Source organism: Python bivittatus, unplaced genomic scaffold (assembly GCF_059951505.1).
Source record: "Python bivittatus isolate LINGU-HERP-01145 unplaced genomic scaffold, Pbiv_v1 ctg000530_np1212, whole genome shotgun sequence".
In the NCBI taxonomy this organism is placed as follows: domain Eukaryota; kingdom Metazoa; phylum Chordata; class Lepidosauria; order Squamata; family Pythonidae; genus Python; species Python bivittatus.
This window is the reverse complement of record NW_028277085.1, coordinates 11,100,494-11,122,447: the sequence shown is the minus strand read 5'-3', so window position 1 is coordinate 11,122,447 and position 21,954 is coordinate 11,100,494. Positions and strand designations below refer to the sequence as shown.

The window sequence follows — 21,954 nt, the reverse complement described above, 5'->3', positions numbered from 1 at the left end:
ACACATCTTCAAGTCGCTGAGGTTGAGAAACACTGCTCTATGCTGTGCAGATAAATTATCCTGCCTGTTTTCTATTAATTATCACTCCATTTGGTGAAAGGAATTTGCTTTAGAATTTTAGTTCAAAAGGGAAGAGCATTTCAGATGGAGTTTGAAGTTCTTACACTAATTTATCAACAAGGTGTCCAATGAGTGTTGTGTGAATGTCCCGTCCAGTCTGCAGGACACCTGGTTTCCTACTCTTCCATACAATCCCAAGCAAAGACCTTAGGAGGGAATTCTTCCCATGGATTTCTTTTCTGAATGGGAACTGCAGAGTGGTTTTCATAGACACAACCACAGCAGCAAAGGGTTGCATCCTCTGTCACCTCCAACAAGAAAATCAGCTCAAAAACACAACCAAGATAAATTTGAAATATTTTCTCAGACACCCTGAGAATCAGGCAGAAAAACAGAAGCTTCTTTTGCAGGGAAGGATAGCTTCTGAAAACATACAAAACAGATTGTCAATTCATCAAAAAGCAGAACCTAAGCTTATGTGGCCCTATTTGCATATGAAGGGACTTCTGGTTATCAACAGTGGTGTATGCATATATATAACCAGGCTAGTTAGGGCAGAAGGGAAAAAAGCATGGAGATCTAAACTGCTATTCCATGCACTCTGGTTATGCTGCTTGTACATCTTCCCTACTGTGGGAAGATCCAACTTACAGGTACATAAAGGAAGACTGTTCTTAGCAGGCGGCTTGTGATGCTTGCCAAAGGCACAAGATGCCCACTTTTGCACCAGCCTCAGGACTACTTGCATTATTTTTTATTATGACATTTACATGATCACATTTAAGGGACACTAAGTGTACTGTTCAGCTTCTGTTCTCTTTCTACCTGCCAATTATCCAATCTTGTACAATGCATACATTGTGTATTGCTGACTTAATGATGTTACTCTGTTTACTAAACTTGTACAATCAGATCCCTGGTGATTTAGAGACTTTTTTCTTCTTCCTGAAATCTATGTTTTCCACCAAACCTGAGGTCACACTATCAATAACAAAGGCATTTCCGGGCCTTTGATTCAATTCAAGGTCCCTTGCTTTTTGAGCTCATAGTCCTTTGGGACACTGTTTTCTATTCTTAGTTGTTAGGGAGTTCAAAGAATGAATGGCCTGTCTGCATTTGATCATCTTGACTTCCCCTGAGTGCTTCCTTTGGGAAAAGAAAGAAAAATAATGGCTGGCTTTGCTCAACATACTAGACTAGACAAAAATGGTGTATGTTATGGGAACCTAACTCATATGGTATATTACAGTGAACCAGATCATCGTGCTGAGCCATCATAAGGTTTTTCTGTTTAAGCCTCTCAAACATAACACAGAAATTGTGCTTTGTTCATCCTCAATGACAATTTAGCATGTGGTGTGAACTCAGCCACTGAATGCCAGCCTTGGTCAAAAATAGCTGCTTTTAAACTATCTGCTTAAGCTGATACCCTCAACAACTAAACTTGCTTTTCTGCTATAGTCTAAGATCCTGATGGGCAATGGGTAACAATTAATTGCATGTATTTTTCATCAGGTGGGACACTAAAGAGCTACTGTTACTTCTCCAGGATGACAGTTGCTTTGGACTAGAACATTAGAGATTAGAAACAGCTCAGAGCTGACATGCAGGTATAAGTTGCTAGATTTAGTTTTCAATAGCCCAAGATAGGATTGGAAAGGCTCCTGCCTGAAACTTCGAAATTTATAACTTAAACTTCAGGTAAGAGTAATGTATTCCTCCTCTAGCAGCCAATTAGGTGGAGATGATGTGGGGAAAAAGAGAAGAAATTGTCAGAACAAGACAGAAAGAAAGAAGTGGCAGAATGCAAAAAGCAAGAAGAAAGGATATCAGAATAAGAAGGGAAAACTACAGGAGTGAAAGAATGTTAGAACAAGGGGAAAAGAAAAAGAATGTTGCAAGAATAAGAGGAAGAGAAAAAAAATAGGAAAAGGATGTCAGGAGACCTGTCTATCTCCAACTCACCTTGAATACTGTCCAACAAGATTTAGAATGGAGCACATTGTTCACCAGCTTTTTTTTTTTCTTCATCAAAAGATAAAGATGCTGCTAAGCAGGGCCTCCATTTCCACCAATTGGTATTCTAGGATGTGCTGGCTCTGAATATGAGCTCTTACACTTAGCCTCTGTGAACTGCAACTGCCTGTCATACTCTGGGAAAGCTCAAGAACTGAGCTTCAGATGTCTCCATATGCTAAGTCAAATCCCTAGTTCATATGTCTACTCTGACTGCTGGAGATGATCCATCATAGAATCATAGAATTGGAAGGAATCACACGGATCTAGTCCAACCCTCTGCCAAATGCAAGAAAGCCAATTAAACCAGCTCAGAGAGGTGGCTATCCAGCCTCTTCTTAAAAGCCTCCAGAGGTGAAGAACCTACAGTCTCCATAGGTAGCCTGTTCCACTCTTGTACAGCTCTTACTATCAGAAAGTTCTTCCTTACCTCCAAGGTTTCACAGAGAAGATGCTGGGGACCAAAATCAAACATGTGCTTCCCACTGAATAAAATAGCCCCCCCCCCCACTTCAGAATATAGGAAAATTCTTCTCAGCATGCTGGATAAGAATAAGGGCCCATCTTGTTCTACATTCCATGCCAGATATGACTGAGCAGATGCATCCAGGAAGTTCCCAAGCTAGAACTGGAACAGCACTTCTCTTCCACTATTGTCTTTTAGGCAGTGACACTGAGGACACAATGCCTATGATTCAGGAGGTGGCATTCAGCCATGCAAGCTGTTCTTGAATATGTTGAATCCCTTTTTCAAGTCAATTCAATTGGTGGCCACATCCTACAATTAATTATGATTTGATTAAAGACATCCTTTTTAATTAATCTCAAAATCTCTCTGTTTTTGGCTTCCATGGATCAAATTCAAGAAACATACAAAATTCAGTCTTTTGTTGTTTGGCTGTTCTCTTTCTTTGCCACCTTCAGCTAGGTAGCAGCACCAAGCTGGAACCTGAGTCCAAATGGTTGATCAAGGATGGACCTCATCCAGGTACTAATTGAGAGATCACATAGAAATCTCAGGGCTAAAATGAGGAATTGAAAAAACATCCCAGAAGGCAATGGCAAACCACTTCTGTATCATACCAGGAAAACCGAGTGGAACCTAGGAGTCAAATTTGACTTGAAGAAGACTTTTTTCTCTCTGACCTCTTCTTTCCTTTTGATAAACCAACTGCTTACTGAGCCTAGAAGATCAGAGATGACATGTAAAGTCTTTGTTGCAGTCTGCCTAGGTAACCCTCCAAGGGAGGGAGGGAGGGAGGGAGGGAGGGAGGGAGGGAGGGAGGAAGGAAGGAAGGAAGGAAGGAAGGAAGGAAGGAAGGAAGGAAGGAAGGAAGGAAGGAAGGAAGGAAGGAAGGAAGGAAGGAAGGGAGACATTCCAGAAGGTCTTAAAGACCTGGCTATTCTCCCAGGCCTTGGGCTAGGGTGGATGAAGCCCTTGTGGGATGTGTTTTGTGCATTGTTGCTGGACTGCCGTGTTCATTTTTTGTTTATTTTTGTTCTTATTTTTCATGTTCTTCATTTATTTCGTTTCTGATTACTTGTACTGTATTTTATTGTTGTCACATTGTGAGCTGCCCAGAGTAATTTGGAGTTGGGTGGCACCTAAATTGAATAAATTCAAGGGAAAAATCAGCAAGCTGACTGAGGGAAAGCATGTTCAACTGAAATTAAATCCGTGTCGGTGCTCCTGTTCCTACTATCCCTTGTTTTTTGGTTTGCTTCCACCTACTTCTTGGCATGCTGCCCCTGGCATGCTACTCAAAAGCTGTGCAGCCCTCACTGGGGAATAAAATAGATTGTCCCCTCTTGACTTAGAGCTACTGTGAGTCAGGGTAGATCAGGATGTGGACACTGTTTTGATCTGAAATTAGGGCCAAAATGAGCAGGGTCAAAACTCAAAGCAATTGTAACATACCCCCAAAACTGAGAAAAATAATCTAGTAACAGAGGAAAAAAAGTACAACCCCTTCCTCTGTAGTATGAGTTCATTCCTCTGCTAAGAGCAACAGAGTGAGTAGTAATTAACTGTTTCAATCTTCTTCTTAATAGAGGAAATCCAGCCAGTTCAAAAGAGGGGAAGAATAAGACAGGATGGGTTTTTACTTTTCAGGCTGAGCATTTATAGGAAAGTAGAGTTCTCATAGTGCAGGGAACACCCATGACTATCTTCCTTCTGTGGGCTGGAGACATGATCCATGCCTGGAGATGGACCCAGAACAGGAGGATGTGGAAGAAAAGAAAGAAATATCCCTAAGACTTCATGGTTCCCGTGGACAAACGTTCTGGTTCATTAGGACAGAATCATTCTCTCTCTCTCTTATGAGTGTGCATGTGTGTTTACACATTTTTCTTCCTGTTTAAAACCAGTAGTCCCAACGGAGTTTGGGAAAGATGTTAATCAAATCCATGAATCAGTGCAGAGCCAGTTAAAAATAAAGCAGCCTTTTCACCTTCACCTCCAAATTAATCTGCCAGAGATGGAAAAAGGATCTTTACTAAAGATCAGGCTCCAGTCCTGGCTCTTAAAACAGGAGGCAGCTAAGTTAGGACTTCTCAGCTATGAGCTTCCTTAAAAAATGAACCAAGCCAAATGCCAAACCTCTTTCTGCAGCGGGGGAAAGAAAGCATAATGGGAGGAGGGGCATAGTTTGAAAGCATGATCTATTACTGGTTTACAAATGGTAGCTTTTTAACCAGGACTTGCCATTATCTCTGAACCCAGAATCCAGACTTATTTTGTCTGCTCAAAATCTGGATAGTGGCTCAAGAAATGGAATGCAGAGAATCTAGGAAATATCTGAACAAGGATTATGTTGCTCATCTGCTAAAACGATCCAAACATCACTAAAATCCTGGTTTAGCCTTCTAGATAAATGCCATTTGCACAGCAATCCACCTGAAGTGGAGGGAGAAACCCTGAGAAATGATCATTCCATGCTCCAAACTACTGATGTAACAGAGGCAGGTTCCAGACTCTATATCCTGTTGCCATGTAAAAGCCACAGATCTTGGAGAAAGATCTGGAAAGAGTTCTCTTTTCTTAAAAAAAATAGTGTAAATTGAACAAAATAGTTGTTTACTGTCAAGGTAAAGGTAACTTCTTGGTTCAGCAACATATGTAACTTTGTCAACCTAATGCTAGGGCACTTACCAAATATGAGATCCACATAGCCAGTTTCATTCCTTTGTCCTTTGTCAACTGGATAGCTTGGGAAGTCTGTCTGAAAGCAAGCTGAGAAACAGCAGCAACTAAGGATCTAATACTTCCAAAGGTGCTGGTAGAAGGTATCTTGTTTGAATCACATCCTCCTGGAGATTTGTAGGCTACAGGTGAGAAATGAGAAAAAAATGTGTAATTAATGAGCCAGGCCTGACTTCTCCTATAGATTAAAGAAGTTAGAATGATTCCACACATTCTATGACATCATAGCATCTCTGCCTATGAGCAGGCCTGGTGAGGGTTGATTGGGGACAAGCAGATATTTTGGCAGCTCAGTTAACATAAATTTAATTTCACCTCTTTAAAATTCAGTCTTCTTCCAAACAGCGTATTCAACATTTGGCTGTTGACTGTCAATGCCAATCCAGGTTTATGGCTACAGAACAATATCAGCCTTCTGCTTGTACAAAAAACAAAGCTCTACCCATAATTCTTTTACCTTGGCTTTTTAAAATGTGGTTGGTGCAAATGGTGTGAGTTTGTGTGTGGTGTGGAAAAGGAACAGTGGCTCAAGATCAGCAAGTTCTTTGACTACCTCAAAGGAATGGAGGCAGGAATGTCTCTAGCACCATCTTGTGGAAATAGGGGTTCTGGATCCTAAGAAACTGCATCCATATAACCTGAGTTTGTTGGCCAAACCCCAAAAAGCTTATAAGAGATCCTGACTGCCGCACTCAACTTCAGAAATTTGAAAATACCCAGCTTTAACTTCTAATAAACAAAATGAGCCTATGAAACTAACAAGATGAGCATCTCATAAAAGGAGGAGCTTTGACTGCCAAACAACATATGTTGCTTCTTTAAAACAACACAAAACAAAACAATACAACACAACACAAAACAGAACACCCTCTCTCTCTCTTTAATGGGATACAATATTTTGAATGGAACCAAAACAACCAAGGACAAATAATGACAGATTATCAGTTTAACTAGTGTCTCTTTCTAGTTCAGACTGCAGCAAAGATGCAATACTACCTAATTTACATTATATTTTTTAAATGGCCTATCTTGAAATGGTCTATCAGGACAGCAAATTGGGCAGATAACCTGTGCTGGTAAGCTCCTTAGAATTAGGTGATGGAGCAAACAACTTTGGGATATTTATGGAGGCTCACCTATGTTCAAGTGGAATCTTTAGAAACCAATAAGAATAACAGTGCCAATAAAGTTCCAATGATCTCAAGAGGCAAGCACTGGACTCCTGAAATGTCTTGTTGATCAGAAAACTAGGGTGCATATAATAATACAAAGAGCTGAAGTTCTTCAGCCCCAAGATCTGAGACTGTTTACCTACAGGTCAACCAGGCACAGTATTAACCTGAACTGGGCTCCATTTTCCAATCCACCACCTTCTCCAGCTTGCTGACTGCAGAAACTTTAGCCACCTGGTTCACTTGACTATCCTGTGCATTCTTTGTCTTGATCTTCACACTGTTCTTGGACTGATCATCATTTTCAGCAGCCAGTCCCAAGACTTTGTCCAAGATGTCCATGACAGAGCATACAGCACATCGAAGGTGGGCTAGAATGGTGTCCTTCAAATCAGAGGTAGCCTGAGGAGCAGGATAAGACAATGGAGAAAGATTTTTATGACCCATTTTAGGTTTTCAAGCAAGACAGTGAATCTATCTGGTAGAATCAGTAGAAAGGTGCGTAGTAAGGAGCTGTCCAGAACTTCAGTAGGCTTGGAGTACAGTCTTAATGGAGAATTCAGCAAGTAAACAGACACCAACATTTAAGTCATGAATGCATAACTTTTTGAGATGAGGCTTGTACTTAGAACATGGGGCCAGGATGAAATAAGTGCCACCAGGATACAATCCTGGTCTAATACAGCAAGACAGTTTTCTTATGGTCTTCTTAACTTACTTTCTCAACTGGTTTCTGGAGGACAGGAATCTTCTTCTCCAAATGATCCAAACCTTGACAAGCCAAAACATTGGCTGCTTCAACTGAACCAAAGAAAACAAGAATGTTAAGTCACTGCTGGAGCAGAAGGGAGGGTCAGCCATTGAACTAATTGATTCCACTGTAGAAAAATTTCACCAGGATTCATAGGCTGTGTTTGGATGGTACACTAAACCACTGTTACAAGGCGTGCTACCATGTTACAAATTATGTTCCTCATCATATATTGTAATTATGTGCAAAACTCAGTTTGGGGAATAGAGCATTCTGGAGAATACTGAAATGTTCTGTCCCTCCTCTGGACTATGCCCTTCCAGAGGTAGTTTGATGGTTATCCACAAGTAAAGCCTCCAAACTGGAAGTCATTGGAGGTATTCTGGACATGGCATTCCATGGCATGAAACAGGGCTGGACTGCTCCCAGAACACTTCAAGGCTACCAGTTTGGGGACTTACTTCTGGAAACTCTCTGAACCACCTTGGAATGGTCTGGAAGAGGTTCAGCATAGTCCAAATAAAGAAGAGAACTTTATGGAGTTCTATGGAATATTCCATTTTCTACAATGCATCTTCCATAGCAATACTTCAAGGCATGGTGGGAAATAAAAGGAGCAAATGTACAAAGGGAATTGTGGTCAACTAAAACAGTAAATATTCATTCATCAAGCCACAGAACAATGGGCTGTAATTATTTAATTCTCCCCCAGAAGATCCAGAATAAGTGTCAGCAGTGACATACTTACTACGACTGCCTTTCATAGCAGGCTCTGGAGATTAAAGTAGCTGATACTGTGGAAAATGAAAATGGGGGATTGGCTCATTTACCTATCATAATTCCAAACTGATCCTGAATTAAATAGGGCTGTTGCTGCCATATATACTTTGTTGCCTCATGCAACACTTACGTTGAGGCTCCAGCTTCTGTACCACAGGCTTCACACTCCACAGAGCCAAAGAACTGGCATTCTGGAGGGCTCGCTCATAGGTGACACACACTGATGCCACCAAGGGGTGAATCTCTTTGGCACTGGCATATGTCCTCTGGAGGTTGGTGAGGGCTGAATTCACCACTGGTAACTGCAAAACTCTCTGTAACACACTGCTTTCCTGTTCAAGAAAGAAACAAGGATATAAATACAGGCCAGAAAATATCCCCAGAGGGAAGAGTGAGGACCTTATAGCAACTATCATTTATTCTTTCTCTGGTTTATTGTTGTCTGGGATCTGGTACCTTTGCTATCCAAAGCTTGTATAATAACAAGCTACGTGTGGGACTCCTTTCCTAGGGAGATCTGAGCATGCTGGGTTAAAAAGAAAACAGGGTAATTCCCAGTGGCGCTCTACCCCATTGATCACCCAAGAAACCAGCCTTGCTTACTTAAGGAGTTGATAATCACCAAAGACCCATTTGCTTTTCTTGGGTTAGGTGGTCTGAAAATAAGTTATTGCAAGGTGTCCTGGGTCAAACATAAAGAACAGCGTGTGTGTGTGCGCGCATGCGCCTTCTGGTCAGTCTTGACTTATGGTAACCATATGGACAAGTCCATGCCCTTTTCTTGGCAACATCTGGAGAAGTGACCTGCTACTGTCTTCTTCTTAAGGCTGAGAGAGGGGGACTATCCCAAAGTCACCCAGCTGGCTTCATGCCTAAGGCAGGACTAGACACACCGTCTCCCGCCTGCTGCCTTTAACCACTACACCGAACAGGCTTGAAAGAACAACTAGTGGGACAATTTTCATCCAGAAGCAGTAAAGGGGGAATATGCATATACCAATATAAACCTTCACCCTATTTTCCTGCCAGGTGCTATTTACAAAAACGTGACAAAGGCAAAGAAACATTCCGTTCTAAGGAAGCAGCGGGAAACTACAGCCCTCCAAATGTTGTGGAATGTAAGTCCCACCAGCCCTAACCACGCAAGAAATGGATGCTGAGCCTCATAGCTCAGATGCTCGAATAATCTTTTCTAGTGCAGTTTTTCAGTGCTCAAGCAATGGAGGAAACTTACTTGACGTGATGGAAGCAGCAATAGGACTATTGCACCGTCAAGCAATTAAGGCCACAGAACGACTTGTGAAAAAACATTTTACAACTTTTTGAAATAACAGACTCTATTGGGGGAGCAGGCAGATGCCAGCAGCAGCAAATTTTGCTCTGGTGCCTTTGTAGCGCCATGGTATTGTTTTACAGATGGAACAAGCTTATCTTGACATTTAGGCTAGAAAATCATATTTTCTCATTCACATGATTTGCAATCTGAACTCTTTACTGTAACAGCAGTGTGGGTTGTTCTATTTCAGTCTGAAATAATTATAAAACATGTGGATGGCTTTTAAAAACTAAGAAACAGGCACGGCGTCTAATTCAGCTTTTCATGGGAGGCAAGGTTAAAATGTGCTCTATGTTGCAGAGCTCGATCAGCCTCCCTGCACCTGTGGATTAACTTCTTAAAGAGATTCACAAATGGTACGAATGGTGTCTCATCAATCCAGCCCATCAACAAAAATACAGTAAAGAAAATATTTGCTGATATTAATATTTTTTTGCCATTTTAAAGGGCATTTTGGGAGTGATTATAGCTTTACTACAAAAAGGAGGTTCCCATGTTGGATCAACTTACCTTGGGGCTTCTGTTCTGCATTACTGGCTTCTTTTTGGCTGCCATTGTCGATCATTAGTCTGAAACCAAATCATGGGAAATGTATAAAATGATGCATGATGTAGGGAAAAAAGAACAGCCATTATCAGCTAATGCTCAGAATCATCATACAAAGAAGAAAATGCAGGAGATTTTCAGTAAACCAAAGAAATTATATCTTCACACAGCGCATAGTTAGACTATGAAATTCATGGCACAAAACACAGCAAGGTCACCACCTTACCGCAACTATAAAAGGGGATGATATGATGATACATTTCCCTTCAAGCTTTCCCATGATAGGGATGCTCATTATGTGAGTTGTATTAAGGACTGTAAAATTACTTTGCCATTAACAGAATGGCCACATGAAAATACCAGGCCAATGCTCCTTCTTTTATACATTTAATCCCTGTTCGAGAGGGAATGCCAGTAGTTTGCAGGAAATACTCTTCTAAGTGATTAGAAAAGTCCTTCTTTGCACTTGTCCATCCAAGCCTTTACAGAATCAAAAGAAACCCTCAGATCTATGAATGCTGGATACAAGTCCCACTAAACCATGCTTCTTTTATTAATAGATCATGAGAAGAGTGAAAGGCTTTCTGTTGTGCCTTCCTCCTTCACTTGATGGAATAACCAAGTATTAACTGCTCTCCTGAAACCCAGACGAGAAGAAGCAGATCTGATCTCTGTGGGAAGGAAATAAAGGACTACGGGAGCAGTGATTGAAAATGCCCACTTCTGAGGTCCCATCAGATGGCATTCTTGTACTGAAAAGAAATGGAGGGACTTGGCCCTATCTCAGCTGATCAAAGAGGCAGATGAAAACAGAAGAAGGCAATCCCTCAAGTAACCTGGTCCAGAGCCATGTAGGGCCTTAAAGGTGACAATCAGTACCTTGAATCACACCCAGAAGCCAACTGGCAACCAGAAGCAGTAGGGTCACTTGAATATATTGGGATATACCCATCACTGCCTGGGCCACTTCATCTGTACCATCTATAGCTTCCGAATGCTTTCCAAGTATAGTCCCATTTAGAGTGCATTACGGTAATCCAAGCTGGAGCTGTCTGACATGAGTGACTGCAGCATGGCCTCCCATCCAGGAATGGTCACAACTGGCACAGAAAATGTAACTACACAAAAGCCCTCCTGGCTACAACAGATTGATTGCGAGCCACCCCTGAACAACTCCATTCAGAGTCAGAGATGGCATTTCCCTGGAATCATCTGGCCCACCAACCCAAAGCTACTCCATCTCAGAGGGAGTCAGTCTGAATCTGTTCCTCCCCATCCAGGCCCTCCAGAATTCAACAGGATTATTTAACAAAATCCAGGAATACTAGGCTGGGTTATGGAAAACTGGCTACAAAAATTGCTCAGCCTCCATAAGAAAGCCAGTTCTTTGCATGCAGAAGGTTGGCTCAATTTTGGGGTTCTCGGTAGGATGGGAAAGGCAAGGTCCTATTTGAAAACCTGGCTATCAGCTTGCCCTTCTCATGTACAAGAGAGGTCTTTTTTAATCTCTTGGAGGCAATGGCCAGGTTCTCACATCACACTAAGCCTAAACCGGCTTGTTTGGTTTGGCTTGGCACGATGCACAAACCCAACTACTGTTGTTTGTAAACCATGATTTACTGATAGATATGTTAGGCACACCCGATTATGGCTTATTTACTAAATCATGGTTATAGAACCAATGCCGGGGAAAATGTTGACCTCCTTATTCACTATGGGCGCATGAAAGTTCAACAATTGGACTTCAGATTGCATAAAGTGATTCTAGAAACAAATCTCAGAGACCACCTACAAGTGTTGCTAGATGTCAACTGTACAGGAAAGGTACTCACAGGTTGCAGAAGTCAAGAAGTAGCCTTGAACAGGGCGCCAGCAGTGCCGTCTCGACTGTGAACGAAGAAACTCTTGCCCCAGACTGTAATGCTAAGAAGCCCCACCTTCTAGCTCAATAATTCTGCCAAGCTCCTGCAGTAATTAAGCAAGACGGCTCCCCTGGGCCCTCTGAAACTCAAACAGACGTCTGAAATATCAGCCAAGGGCAACTTCAAATTATGGAAAGGAAAGAATTATCCAAGCAATATAACAAAATGGGAAAACTGCCCTCCCTCAGGATCTTTGGAAAGCCCCTATCCCCCTTTTTTGGGGGTGGGGAATCTAGGTGCTTTTAGAGAATTCCTTGTCAGTTGTCCGCTCCTGTTTAAAAAGAAACCTTGCCTGTTTCAGATGGCAGGGTTCTCAAAATAGGCACCCTGGGGCACAGGCTCAATTCTCTACATTAGCCTGGCAATTCGCGGCTTATCTGCTCTTCGATGAATACTACATCTCACTTGTTAGGCACATGTAGCTTTCCAGTGTAAGAGTACAAATGTACTGGGGCCAATGGCTGCATGTGGAATCATGTGCAATGGGTCAGGGGGAAAAGGGGGTGTACTCAAGGACAAAGTGGATCTGTCCAGAGTAAAATGCCCACTTTGTTTTCAAACTCCACTAACAGCCAGTGCAGGTCACCCATTCATTCTCACCTTATTCAGTCTCAACACCCTGTTATCTTGTATAAAACCAGCAGCAGCCTTGTTGGGTGGGGGTGGGGGGCTGCTCAGGCTGTACAACTCTGTTTTTGGCAGTTCTGGGGCTGGTGGCAGACCTTTTGAGGGTATGTGATGGGCACACTCAGAAAACAGCTGCTAAGGAGGTCAGGGCCAGTCAGAAAACACCCACCCACCGGGAGGCACGTTAACCTTTCTGGCTGTTCTACATGATACAAGCGAGACCTTTGTGGACCCGTAAGCTTAATGCCAGAGATCGGTGCTCTTTTGCGGCCTCCAAACTTTCTATTTAATTTTTTTTAATTAAAAAAATATTTTTTGAGAGTCAGGTAGAACAGGGAGCCTGCCAAGCACCAAGGCAGGTGTCTGGGGATCTATACCACATTGCCAGCTACAGCTACTCCTTTAAAACTATGGAAAACCCTTCCATGAATTTCAGTATGTTTCATTTTCATGCTAAAATAACATTTTTTGGTTGGAGACACAGGGAAAGATAGACCAGCCCACCCTTGCCCCAGCATTTAATCTAATGTCTGCTTCCTTTGACTCATAAAAACTGTAATCTCTGCCTTTGCACGTTTAATGCTTTTCACCCTAATTCATGACTCCATGATGTAGGCAAAAAAGCAAAAGAGCTGCTATAAACTAGAAATTCTTTCCTTAAGCCTGGCAGTGAGTCTTTGAAGCACAAAGGGCAACAGCCACAACGAGATATTTGGCAACGCTGTACAGTTGGCACAAACTGGATTGAATGCATTTAAAAGAAAAAAATTCCACACCACAAATTCACCTTAGTCTTAGACAGAAGGGAGGTTAAAGGAGACAACTGCCCTTCACCAATGAAGACACACCACATGCATAGAAATTTAATAGGCATCTTAGGACATGGTGATGAAGTTGTTGGTAGAGAAACTAGAATCTTCATTTGAATTCCATTTTCAATTCTTTTGGTTTACTCTCTCATGCAGCTCTCATTGGTGAATGCGTTGTACTCTTACTCTCATGTACTTTGATAGTGCTACTTCAGGGCCCATAAAATCCAGTGGAATGACAGAATGCTTCCCCAGGAAGACCATTAGGAAAAGCCAACGACTGCCCTATCAAAATGGTGGCAAAGTTGAGCTCTTTTGCCAATCATACCTTCCTGTAAGAAACTATTCCATTCCCTTCTCTTCAGATCACATCGATCTTTTATTAGATTTTGTTCTTTGTGGGTGTGTGCATCCTCCCATTTAGAGTTTGCCCAATATAACCTTCCCCAACTAGGTACCAAAGAGCCAAAGTTGATAAAGTATGGCTAACCAACCCTCCAGAGTTTTGCCAACTGGGCACTTAAAACAATCAACGATACATCTTACTATGCTATGTAAACTAGTCATAGACTCATATCCAAAGTGAAAGGTTTATATATTCTTTTATTTACATTTTCTCTCAGCCAAAATGAAAATATAATTACACTTATTCCAGAGAGTATCAGAATGCTGAAGAAAAAGGCACAAAACTCTTTCTTGGCCCCGTTCACTAATAAAGCTGGACTGTCTCATTTCTAGCAATGCATAGACTAAGTAAGAGCACCAAAAAACCTCTCCCCACCCCACCCCACCCCACTCTTAGCATCTAAAGACAGTGCCCCAAACTGTATACCAAGGAATGAAATCTCCTTTCTATGTAAGGGGTCTAGAGCTGGTGGGCTAAACTCATGAGTTGCCAAAACTATCCTCAATAAAAGGAGGATACTACTACATGGCACTCAGAGAGGACTACACAGCCAACATCTGTATTTCTTCAGTTCATCAGATGTTCCCAGGGCTTACAAGTTAGGTTATCCCATTTTACCTTAGGAACAATTCTTAAGAGAAGCTTAGCCAAAAGAGCATGAGTTATTAAAGGCCACCCAAAAAGCTGCAGAGTTGAGGTGGGATTCAGATTCCAAACTCCCTGTACCTAAGTCAACACTGAATCCATTATCACCAGGCTGGCTTTTAATATATTCTAACCTCATCTCTTTTCCCTACACAATGTATGAATCAGGCTAGCAAAATTAGCCAATGTCTTCTTTTCACATCACCCCACTGTAGGTTGTTCCTCCAACTTTTATCCAACTAAGGGCTGACTCCTGGCTTTTGATAACTGCTGCACCAAAGGATGCCCCTCCTCAGTTCAGGTATGTCTGCACACAGATGAACTGGTATTGTGCAGTTCCCACATTCCCACTAACTCCGTTGTATGCTTGAAACCAGTTCCAAACACCCTGGAAGGAAAACTTGCACCCAGGTTTTGGAAATACAACATCTACTACTTTAAGTGGCATGACCTATGCATTTCAGAAGCAAATGATACCTAATTAAGTGGCGGAGTCACATGGTTCACTAGGTTCTGGCCCTCCTTCCCCAACCTTGTGACATTAGGTTACTGGCTGGGACTTCTAGGAGTTGCAATCCACCACATCTGAAAGGATAGCAGATTGGGGAAGGCTGCCTGAAGGGGTAGGAAAGAGCACCTGAGCCAAATAAACGTTTTGCATGCAGCAGCCCTATAAAAGGCATGTCCGGGTGTCTTGGTTACCTGTATGACTTTTCAGGCATGCCGTTTGATACAGAATAGGATGGAATTTCTCTCCACCTTCAGAATCTGGGTGAAAGAAGACATGGGACCATTCATGAAATTAGCAAGGCATCTTTCCTGATGCTTAAAAAGCATGAATGTCTCACCAAAAGGCTCAGATTAAATTAACACTGTGTATTAAACTAGGGATAGCTTAAAAAGGTACCCTCCTAATGTTTGGGACTACAATTCCAATGGGCTCTGCTGGCTAGGATTTATTATATCCCAATCATCAGAAGGACCCCCCAGGTTATGATCAGATCACTCAGAAGCCATTCTTTTCTGTGCCAGCACCCTTCTTGCTGAAAGTTAAGAATGATAGGTTGCCCCCACTCCTTTTTTTTCTTTTTCAGGGAATTACATGTGTTTTTTCATGATGCATATGCTCATCTTGATTCCACAGGCAAAAGAGTGAGCATGGCATAAAAAACAATTAAAAAAACCCCACAGTCTAACCAGAAACAAGAATAGGATTAAAAGTTATCTAGAAACAGCAGTTTGGGTACAGACTTAGTGCCTGTGGACATGTACAGTCTTTTGTCCCACTAATATTCCTGGTTAAAGAGGGTTTGTTAAGCTCTGGAATTCATCCCAAATAATAATAAAGCAAGATTGGGATAGGGGAAAATGATATCTGCTTTTCTCTTTCCCAGAATAAAAGAATGACTTCCTCACCAAGGTTTGGCACTCACACCTTGACTAGTGACAGTTCAGTAGAATTTTGCTCATTCTGTTGTATAGCTGGAGAAGTGTCTTCAATCCATGGCCATTTTTTTCCACTCCAAACATAACCCAGGTTCCTTGTGCTGCCCTACGTGACAGCACAAGGAAAGAAGAAAGAATTCAACTGGGGGTGGGGAGGACAAATCTCCGTATTAAAGAGGGGAAGTCAATATGCACAAGATATGAAATGCCACCGTACAAAAGGGAAGCCCTCAGAGAAGGCTCAAAGTCAGTGTTTCAACCGTAGGTGTGGTCTCGCCACAGTAAGGATTCCCACCATGGAGGAGATAAGACCGCAGAGCCCTATAACTCCAGGGTTGGTCTTGTAGATGCCCAGACGGTCCAGCGGACTAAAGAGATCACAAAGGTTCTTCACCGTATCCAGCAAGAGGGGTGGACAGTTCTTTAATGTGAGGAAAACCAGCAGGAGGAAAGGCTGTAGCTCACCATTTGCCAAGGAAGTCATGCTCTGGGAATTCTGGCTGCCAGCAGACAAGGGCTTTGCAGGGGTCTGGTTGCATGCCATCTGCTGCATGCGCCAGCAGAGCTCATAAAAATCCTTGGCCAGGTTTATCACCAGGGAATAGTAGTAGCATTTCGTTGCCCAGTTGCGCCACTTCTTCTTATTGATCTCTGAGTGGAGCCCAACGCTCTTCACCCACAAGACGGTGTCACAGGCGAAGTACAAAGCACGGTTCACGTTGGAGGCTGTCAGGCAGAAGCGAGGAACTGCTTGGGGCAACTGAGCAGCTTGGCGGGCTGCCACAATGGCGTGCACCATATTGCCAAGCCTAAACACTGCAAGAGAAATCATAGCTGAAACATGGTGGTGGAAAAGGTCTGGAGTCTGGAGGCACCACTGATGCATTCTAGGCAGCCAAGTAATCCATCAGCTTTGGACAATAACAGAATTAAAGATCTGTTCTTCAAGCTACCTTGTTTAGGGATGAGAGCAGTTCAGCCAGTAACGGTAGAGACTATTATGGCTAGGGTGTGCAAAATGTTCTGCCCCAGAATATTCCAGCCTCAGTGTGGTCTGTTCTGAGTTTCTGGTGTCATACCCAGAATGGCCCACTTCAAGGCCAGAATGGTCCACAACATAACCCTTTTGCGCATCCTTCTTTCTGTCTGCCTAGCTCACAAGTAGGTCACTTAGCAGCATCCCAACGATTTGATTTATAGCTACCTTAAGACCACACCAATGGGCAAGGACTCTGGGATTCCCAGTCCAATATCCGGGGGCTCTAAATTGCCAATCCCTGGCCTAGTTCTTCTAGTCATTTGCTTTCCCTCTAGAATTTGTACGCTGCTCTTCAAAGCAGGGTTTTGCCAACACCCAAAAAACACATGTAGTTTCTTTTGGTAAACCGAAGTTATAATTAAATGGGCAATATTTAAACACTTAAATACTTTTTAAAATACTTAAAAAGCATAAAGATGGACAAGGATGGAAAAGCCTCATTCCAGCATGTAAATATAAAATATGAATATATTCATAGACAAAAAGGTGGGGGTGATAAAAATGCCTTTGCCTGTGGCCAAGAAGATAATGAAGTTAGTGCCTGCTGGGCCCCCCTGGGATAGTGTCGCAGACCTGGAAAGCTACTACTGAACATACTGTGATGGAATGGAATTATGAAGGCCAGACTCAGGGAGAAAAACGTTTTCTTTCATCTCCTGAGGCGCGAGGGAAAGATAAGAGGATGAGACCGGCATCTCCCTGAGGAAGTCACAATGTTGTGGCTGGCATTACTTGGGAGCTGGGGTTTCAGTCTGGGAAGATTCTTGCTAGAGGTTGTAGCTAATAAACATTGCTGGACTGAATTTACATGGTCTCTTGGAGTTCCTTGGGCTAGGCCTGACATCATTTGAGTCTGGGAAGATTGATGTCAGGCCTAGCCCAAGGAACTCCAAGAGACCATGTAAATTCAGTCCAGCAATGTTTATTAGCTACAACCTCTAGCAAGAATCTTCCCAGACTGAAACCCCAGCTCCCAAGTAATGCCAGCCACAACATTGTGACTTCCTCAGGGAGATGCCGGTCTCATCCTCTTATCTTTCCCTCGCGCCTCAGGAGATGAAAGAAAACGTTTTTCTCCCTGAGTCTGGCCTTCATAATTCCATTCCCTGTTCATTGACAGCTACCTGCCAGATTTTAGCAAGGGAGACCTTCTGGAGTTAGGCCTCTAAGGGTACCCTTAGGGTATGGGAAGCACTTACAGAAGGTTACTTAATGAGCTGTGAGTAGAAAGCAGTTAGACCAGACACAGAAAGAAATAATCGAGTCCCCTCCAAAATTCTAAGCTTGGGAAAAAAAGAACTCAGGTTCTTTCCTTTCTTTTGAACCAAGCTGTAGTGATGGGGTCAATCACCATTTCTGCAATCAAGCTCCACCATTAAAAGGAAGGCCGGGGGCAGATATCAAGCCTCCTGTGCCAAGCACAAATAGGACATTTGGCATGGCAAAGCCCAACGTGCACAGCTCCCTGCCTCCTGGTTAAACACCATCAAATGCAGATGACTTTAAATGGGAAAAAAAGCGACAAGGTCACTGTCCTCAAAAATGCAAACACACCCACATACAACAGCAGAGGCAGGGATAAGAAAGGATCAGGCCAATCAGACAGGCTCTTCCCACCCCCATCCTCCCACAACAAAAGAACAGCATGCATGCAAATTGATGGAATGTAGATTAGGACATAGGCAATCCAGGTCATGTGAATGCAATAATCATGAAATGACAAGTTCATACAGCAGTTTTGATTAATAAGTGGATCAGCTTTTCTCAAGCTGATGCAAGGAAGGAAGACCAGTAAGTAGGAGTCAGCAGTTCCCAGGCTAGAGAGAACCACAATGTCAATCATTTGCCCCTCTAGGCCATCAAGAGAACCACCCAAAGACCCATTGGCTCAGCAAGGCAGGAGGAGAAAAAAGTAGAATTTAAGCCTGGGAGCACAGACCTATAAAAGGGCTTTGATTTCAATATTTCTGCAGGGGACAAATCTGGATGTATTAAGTGATGCCAAGCAAGCCCAACCAAAGGGAGCACAGGAGATATAATCCAGTGCATCTGGAAGGCACCAAAGCTGGGCAAGGTTGAAGTAAAGATGACTATCATCTGTTGTAACCAGCAAGGAGCTCTTTTCATTAAATTTCCATCAGGAACTATCCATGAAACCAAAACCCTATACAAGTGACAGAAATTAGAGTGCAGTCCTAGGTATTCTTCCTTAAAAATCCAATCATTGTTTCTGGGACTTAGTCCTAGGTGAGGATAGTTATGAACTTCAGCTCAGTCTCTCTGCCTCACTGGTAATGAAACCAGTCCATGATGTAACCAGATCTGGTGCTTAATAGCTTATGCCTTCCCATGGCCTCAACAAGGGTGACATTTTGATCGACAGATCAAAGGCAGTATTACATGATTCCTAATCTGTAACCCAATTCTGGTACATGGTATTGAGGTTTTTTTAAAAAAAATCTGCAACTGGTCTTTCCGTCTGTCCACCCACCCCCTCTTTTGGGGCTATCAGCAGTCTACTCCATTTCCTTTTCTTTCTTCAATATATCTAAAACTGACATACTCACTCTTGCGTCCTGAACTCATGCTCGATTCCAGAAGTTTGAGCTTCATAACCAATTTCTCTTGGTGACTCTTACGCTCTAATATATAGCTAAGCAGCATGCATGAATACTGAGTTGCTCTGGAAAGGGAAGGAAAGAGAGGTGCGTAGCTGGTCATACATCACAGGCAAGGTGGGCTGTGTCTTCCCAAAATGAAACCCGGAGGGAAATATATGTGTATATATATGTGTGTGTGTGCACTGCTCCCTTCCCACAAGAAAGATGCCACAGCACTATTTTGCTCCAAGGCAAACACTCCTACTATATAACTTTGTGCAAGTTAATATTGCTCAATCGCAGGACACAATGCAAGTTGTGCATAAGAATCTATTATACTCAATTATACTGGAAAAACATGCTTATTTCCAAAAGCATTTGTTGGCAAAAATGCTGTCTCCTTCCAAACGTCTTCCCAGAGCTATTATGCACTATGGATAACACCTTGTACTCCTGTACAAAAGGCAGGATAATGTAATAAATAAATAGCTAGCTAGCTAGCAGCTTTCTTGCATTTAAGGAGTACCTGTCAAGACCAGTCACAATGTCTTTTACCACTGGCTATTTCTTTTTTTTTTTTACTCCTACCTGAAGATCCATGGAACTGATCATCTGCACTCGAAACAGGAACTTGATCTCTACATGTGGTTCCTTATTATTTAGTTGTAGCAAAGATTTTCTCTCTCTCTCTCTGGATCCTTGAAATATCAGTTCCACACTACCTTTTCCAGCATTACACATTAAGCAGGAGCTTGTACAACAGGCAAACAGCTGGACTTATGAGATTGAGGCTCAGCTCCATCTACAGCTGTGGAAAAACTTATCACACTGAGCCAAGCACTAACTTGCAGTCCAATTTATTGCACAGCCACTGCTTCAAAGATAAAACTGGAGACGCGATCGCCGCTCACATTGTCTTGAGGGTATGAAGGTAAGACAGGTTGTGAGTCGGAGAAGCAAATTAGAATCCCTTGGATCACCCCATGTAGAGTTCAAGTTTAAAAGCAGCATGCAATGCTTCCAGATAAGTTACACAACACAAGCAAATGATAACATGAACAGATAAAGCTAAGACAATGGTGATTAAAGCATTCATTGGCACATTTCTTTGGCATAGCTATTTTTTCCACATCTCCCAACAGCCTTGGGGTAGGGAGATGGGGAAAAATTACTATAAAGTACTATATATGGTGTAGGTCATTCTCATACCTATATACAGCAATAAGGTAATCTTTCTCGCCTTGTTTGCTTTACTCAAAGGCCCTCCCCTGTTGAACTATCTGGCAAGTCTGTTCCTCCTACATAACTTTTTTTTTTTTTTTATAATTTCATATTGATAGTTTGTAGGATGACGCAGGGATCGCTTTCTACTCCACAACCTGATTTCCATCATATTTGTTGGACAACTGCAATCCTCCACCACCCTGCCCAAAAGCTTCATTGGCTGGGAATCCAGGAAACTGTAGTCCCATCCCATCTGGAGGACACCAGCTAGACACACCAGGCTTGCAAATTTCTGCCTGGCCCTGGGAAGAGGTTTATGCGTGTGTACTATCCACAAGAGAAGGGAAACTTGGCCCCCGGCCCCTGTTTAAATTGCAGCAATTGCACACTACCTTTTCTTGCTGACAATATATTATTTCTACTACTTTTGCATTGTGTAATTTTAAGGTGGGCGTGGGGGTATGTTTGCAAATCACTCCAAGGTAGGAGTGAAGAGCTACTAAGACATGTGCCAAATAAATTAAGAGAATCATCCTGCTAATGCCTCTGTTGAAGCAAGACCCTTTGACTTCAATGCGGGTGTTCCTACACCACCTTTAAGTTACCAGATTTGTACTGCCATCACACAACAGGCCAACCTCAGTTAATGTGAACCTTAACATGCTGGGCAAACTCAGCCATTTAAAAAAAAAAAAATTTAATCACGTATCAGATCTGTCATCGCCCATCTCGTTAAAAAAAGAGACGCTGGGCGGTTGACAGAGAAGATAAAATTAAGTAAAAATACAGTATAAAAAATTGTGGCTATCTTATGAGTCAGTGTCTTGGGCAAAGTCGCTTCAGTAAACAGGTGGCCCGGGTTGTGCAAACTTACCTATCGCCTACATTCGCACAACCTGATTCACCCAGTCTGATGCAGCCGAGGGGGTGCGGGGATACCACGCCTCGTGCCCGATTGGTTGGCTTCCCCGTGGCTTTTGCGGGGGAAGCCTATCGCCAGCATGGGTTGAGCGGCGCGGGCCGTGGGAACCCAACCCAACGAGTACCCATGCACGGGGGTGGGGGGCACTGCAAGCTCCCTGCAAACGAGGGCGCCCGCCACCCCCTCTCCGCCGCCCTGCCTTTGCCCGCTCACCGAAAGAGCCGCTCCCGACCCTGCGTCTGGTTGCTGAAGTGTACAAAAGCATCCATTCCGCCGCAACCCCAGCCGGACGGCTCCGAACTCTGCGCGAGAATCAGCTGTTTCCCGGGGTAGGGGCGGGGCCGAACCCTGGCCCCGCCCCGGCGTTCCATGCCCTCGGCTCCCTTTCCTTCCTTCCGTCCGGCGTTGCCACAGCAACGCGTCAACTTCCGGCGACAGGTGTGGGCTC

At 43.0% G+C, this 21,954-nt stretch overlaps 1 protein-coding gene across 10 annotated transcripts in view; it reads right to left on the bottom strand.

Annotated features, from left to right (window-relative positions):
- Positions 1 to 21,845, bottom strand: part of PEX11A (peroxisomal biogenesis factor 11 alpha) — a 28,137-nt gene extending 6,292 nt beyond the window's left edge. For 2 of the 10 annotated variants that reach the window (XM_088148655.1, XM_088148660.1), the window contains exons 1-6: positions 21,720 to 21,845; positions 9,831 to 9,889; positions 8,115 to 8,316; positions 7,172 to 7,254; positions 6,621 to 6,855; positions 5,231 to 5,403 (exon numbers count right to left, since the gene is read on the bottom strand). In XM_088148655.1, coding sequence (XP_088004781.1) covers positions 5,231 to 5,403; positions 6,621 to 6,855; positions 7,172 to 7,254; positions 8,115 to 8,316; positions 9,831 to 9,875 — 738 coding nt within the window. In that variant the 5' untranslated portion in view covers positions 9,876 to 9,889; positions 21,720 to 21,845. The other 8 variants (XM_088148657.1, XM_088148656.1, XM_088148659.1 and 5 more) reach the window with 8 other exon arrangements.
- Between the last annotated feature and the right edge of the window lie 109 nt (positions 21,846 to 21,954).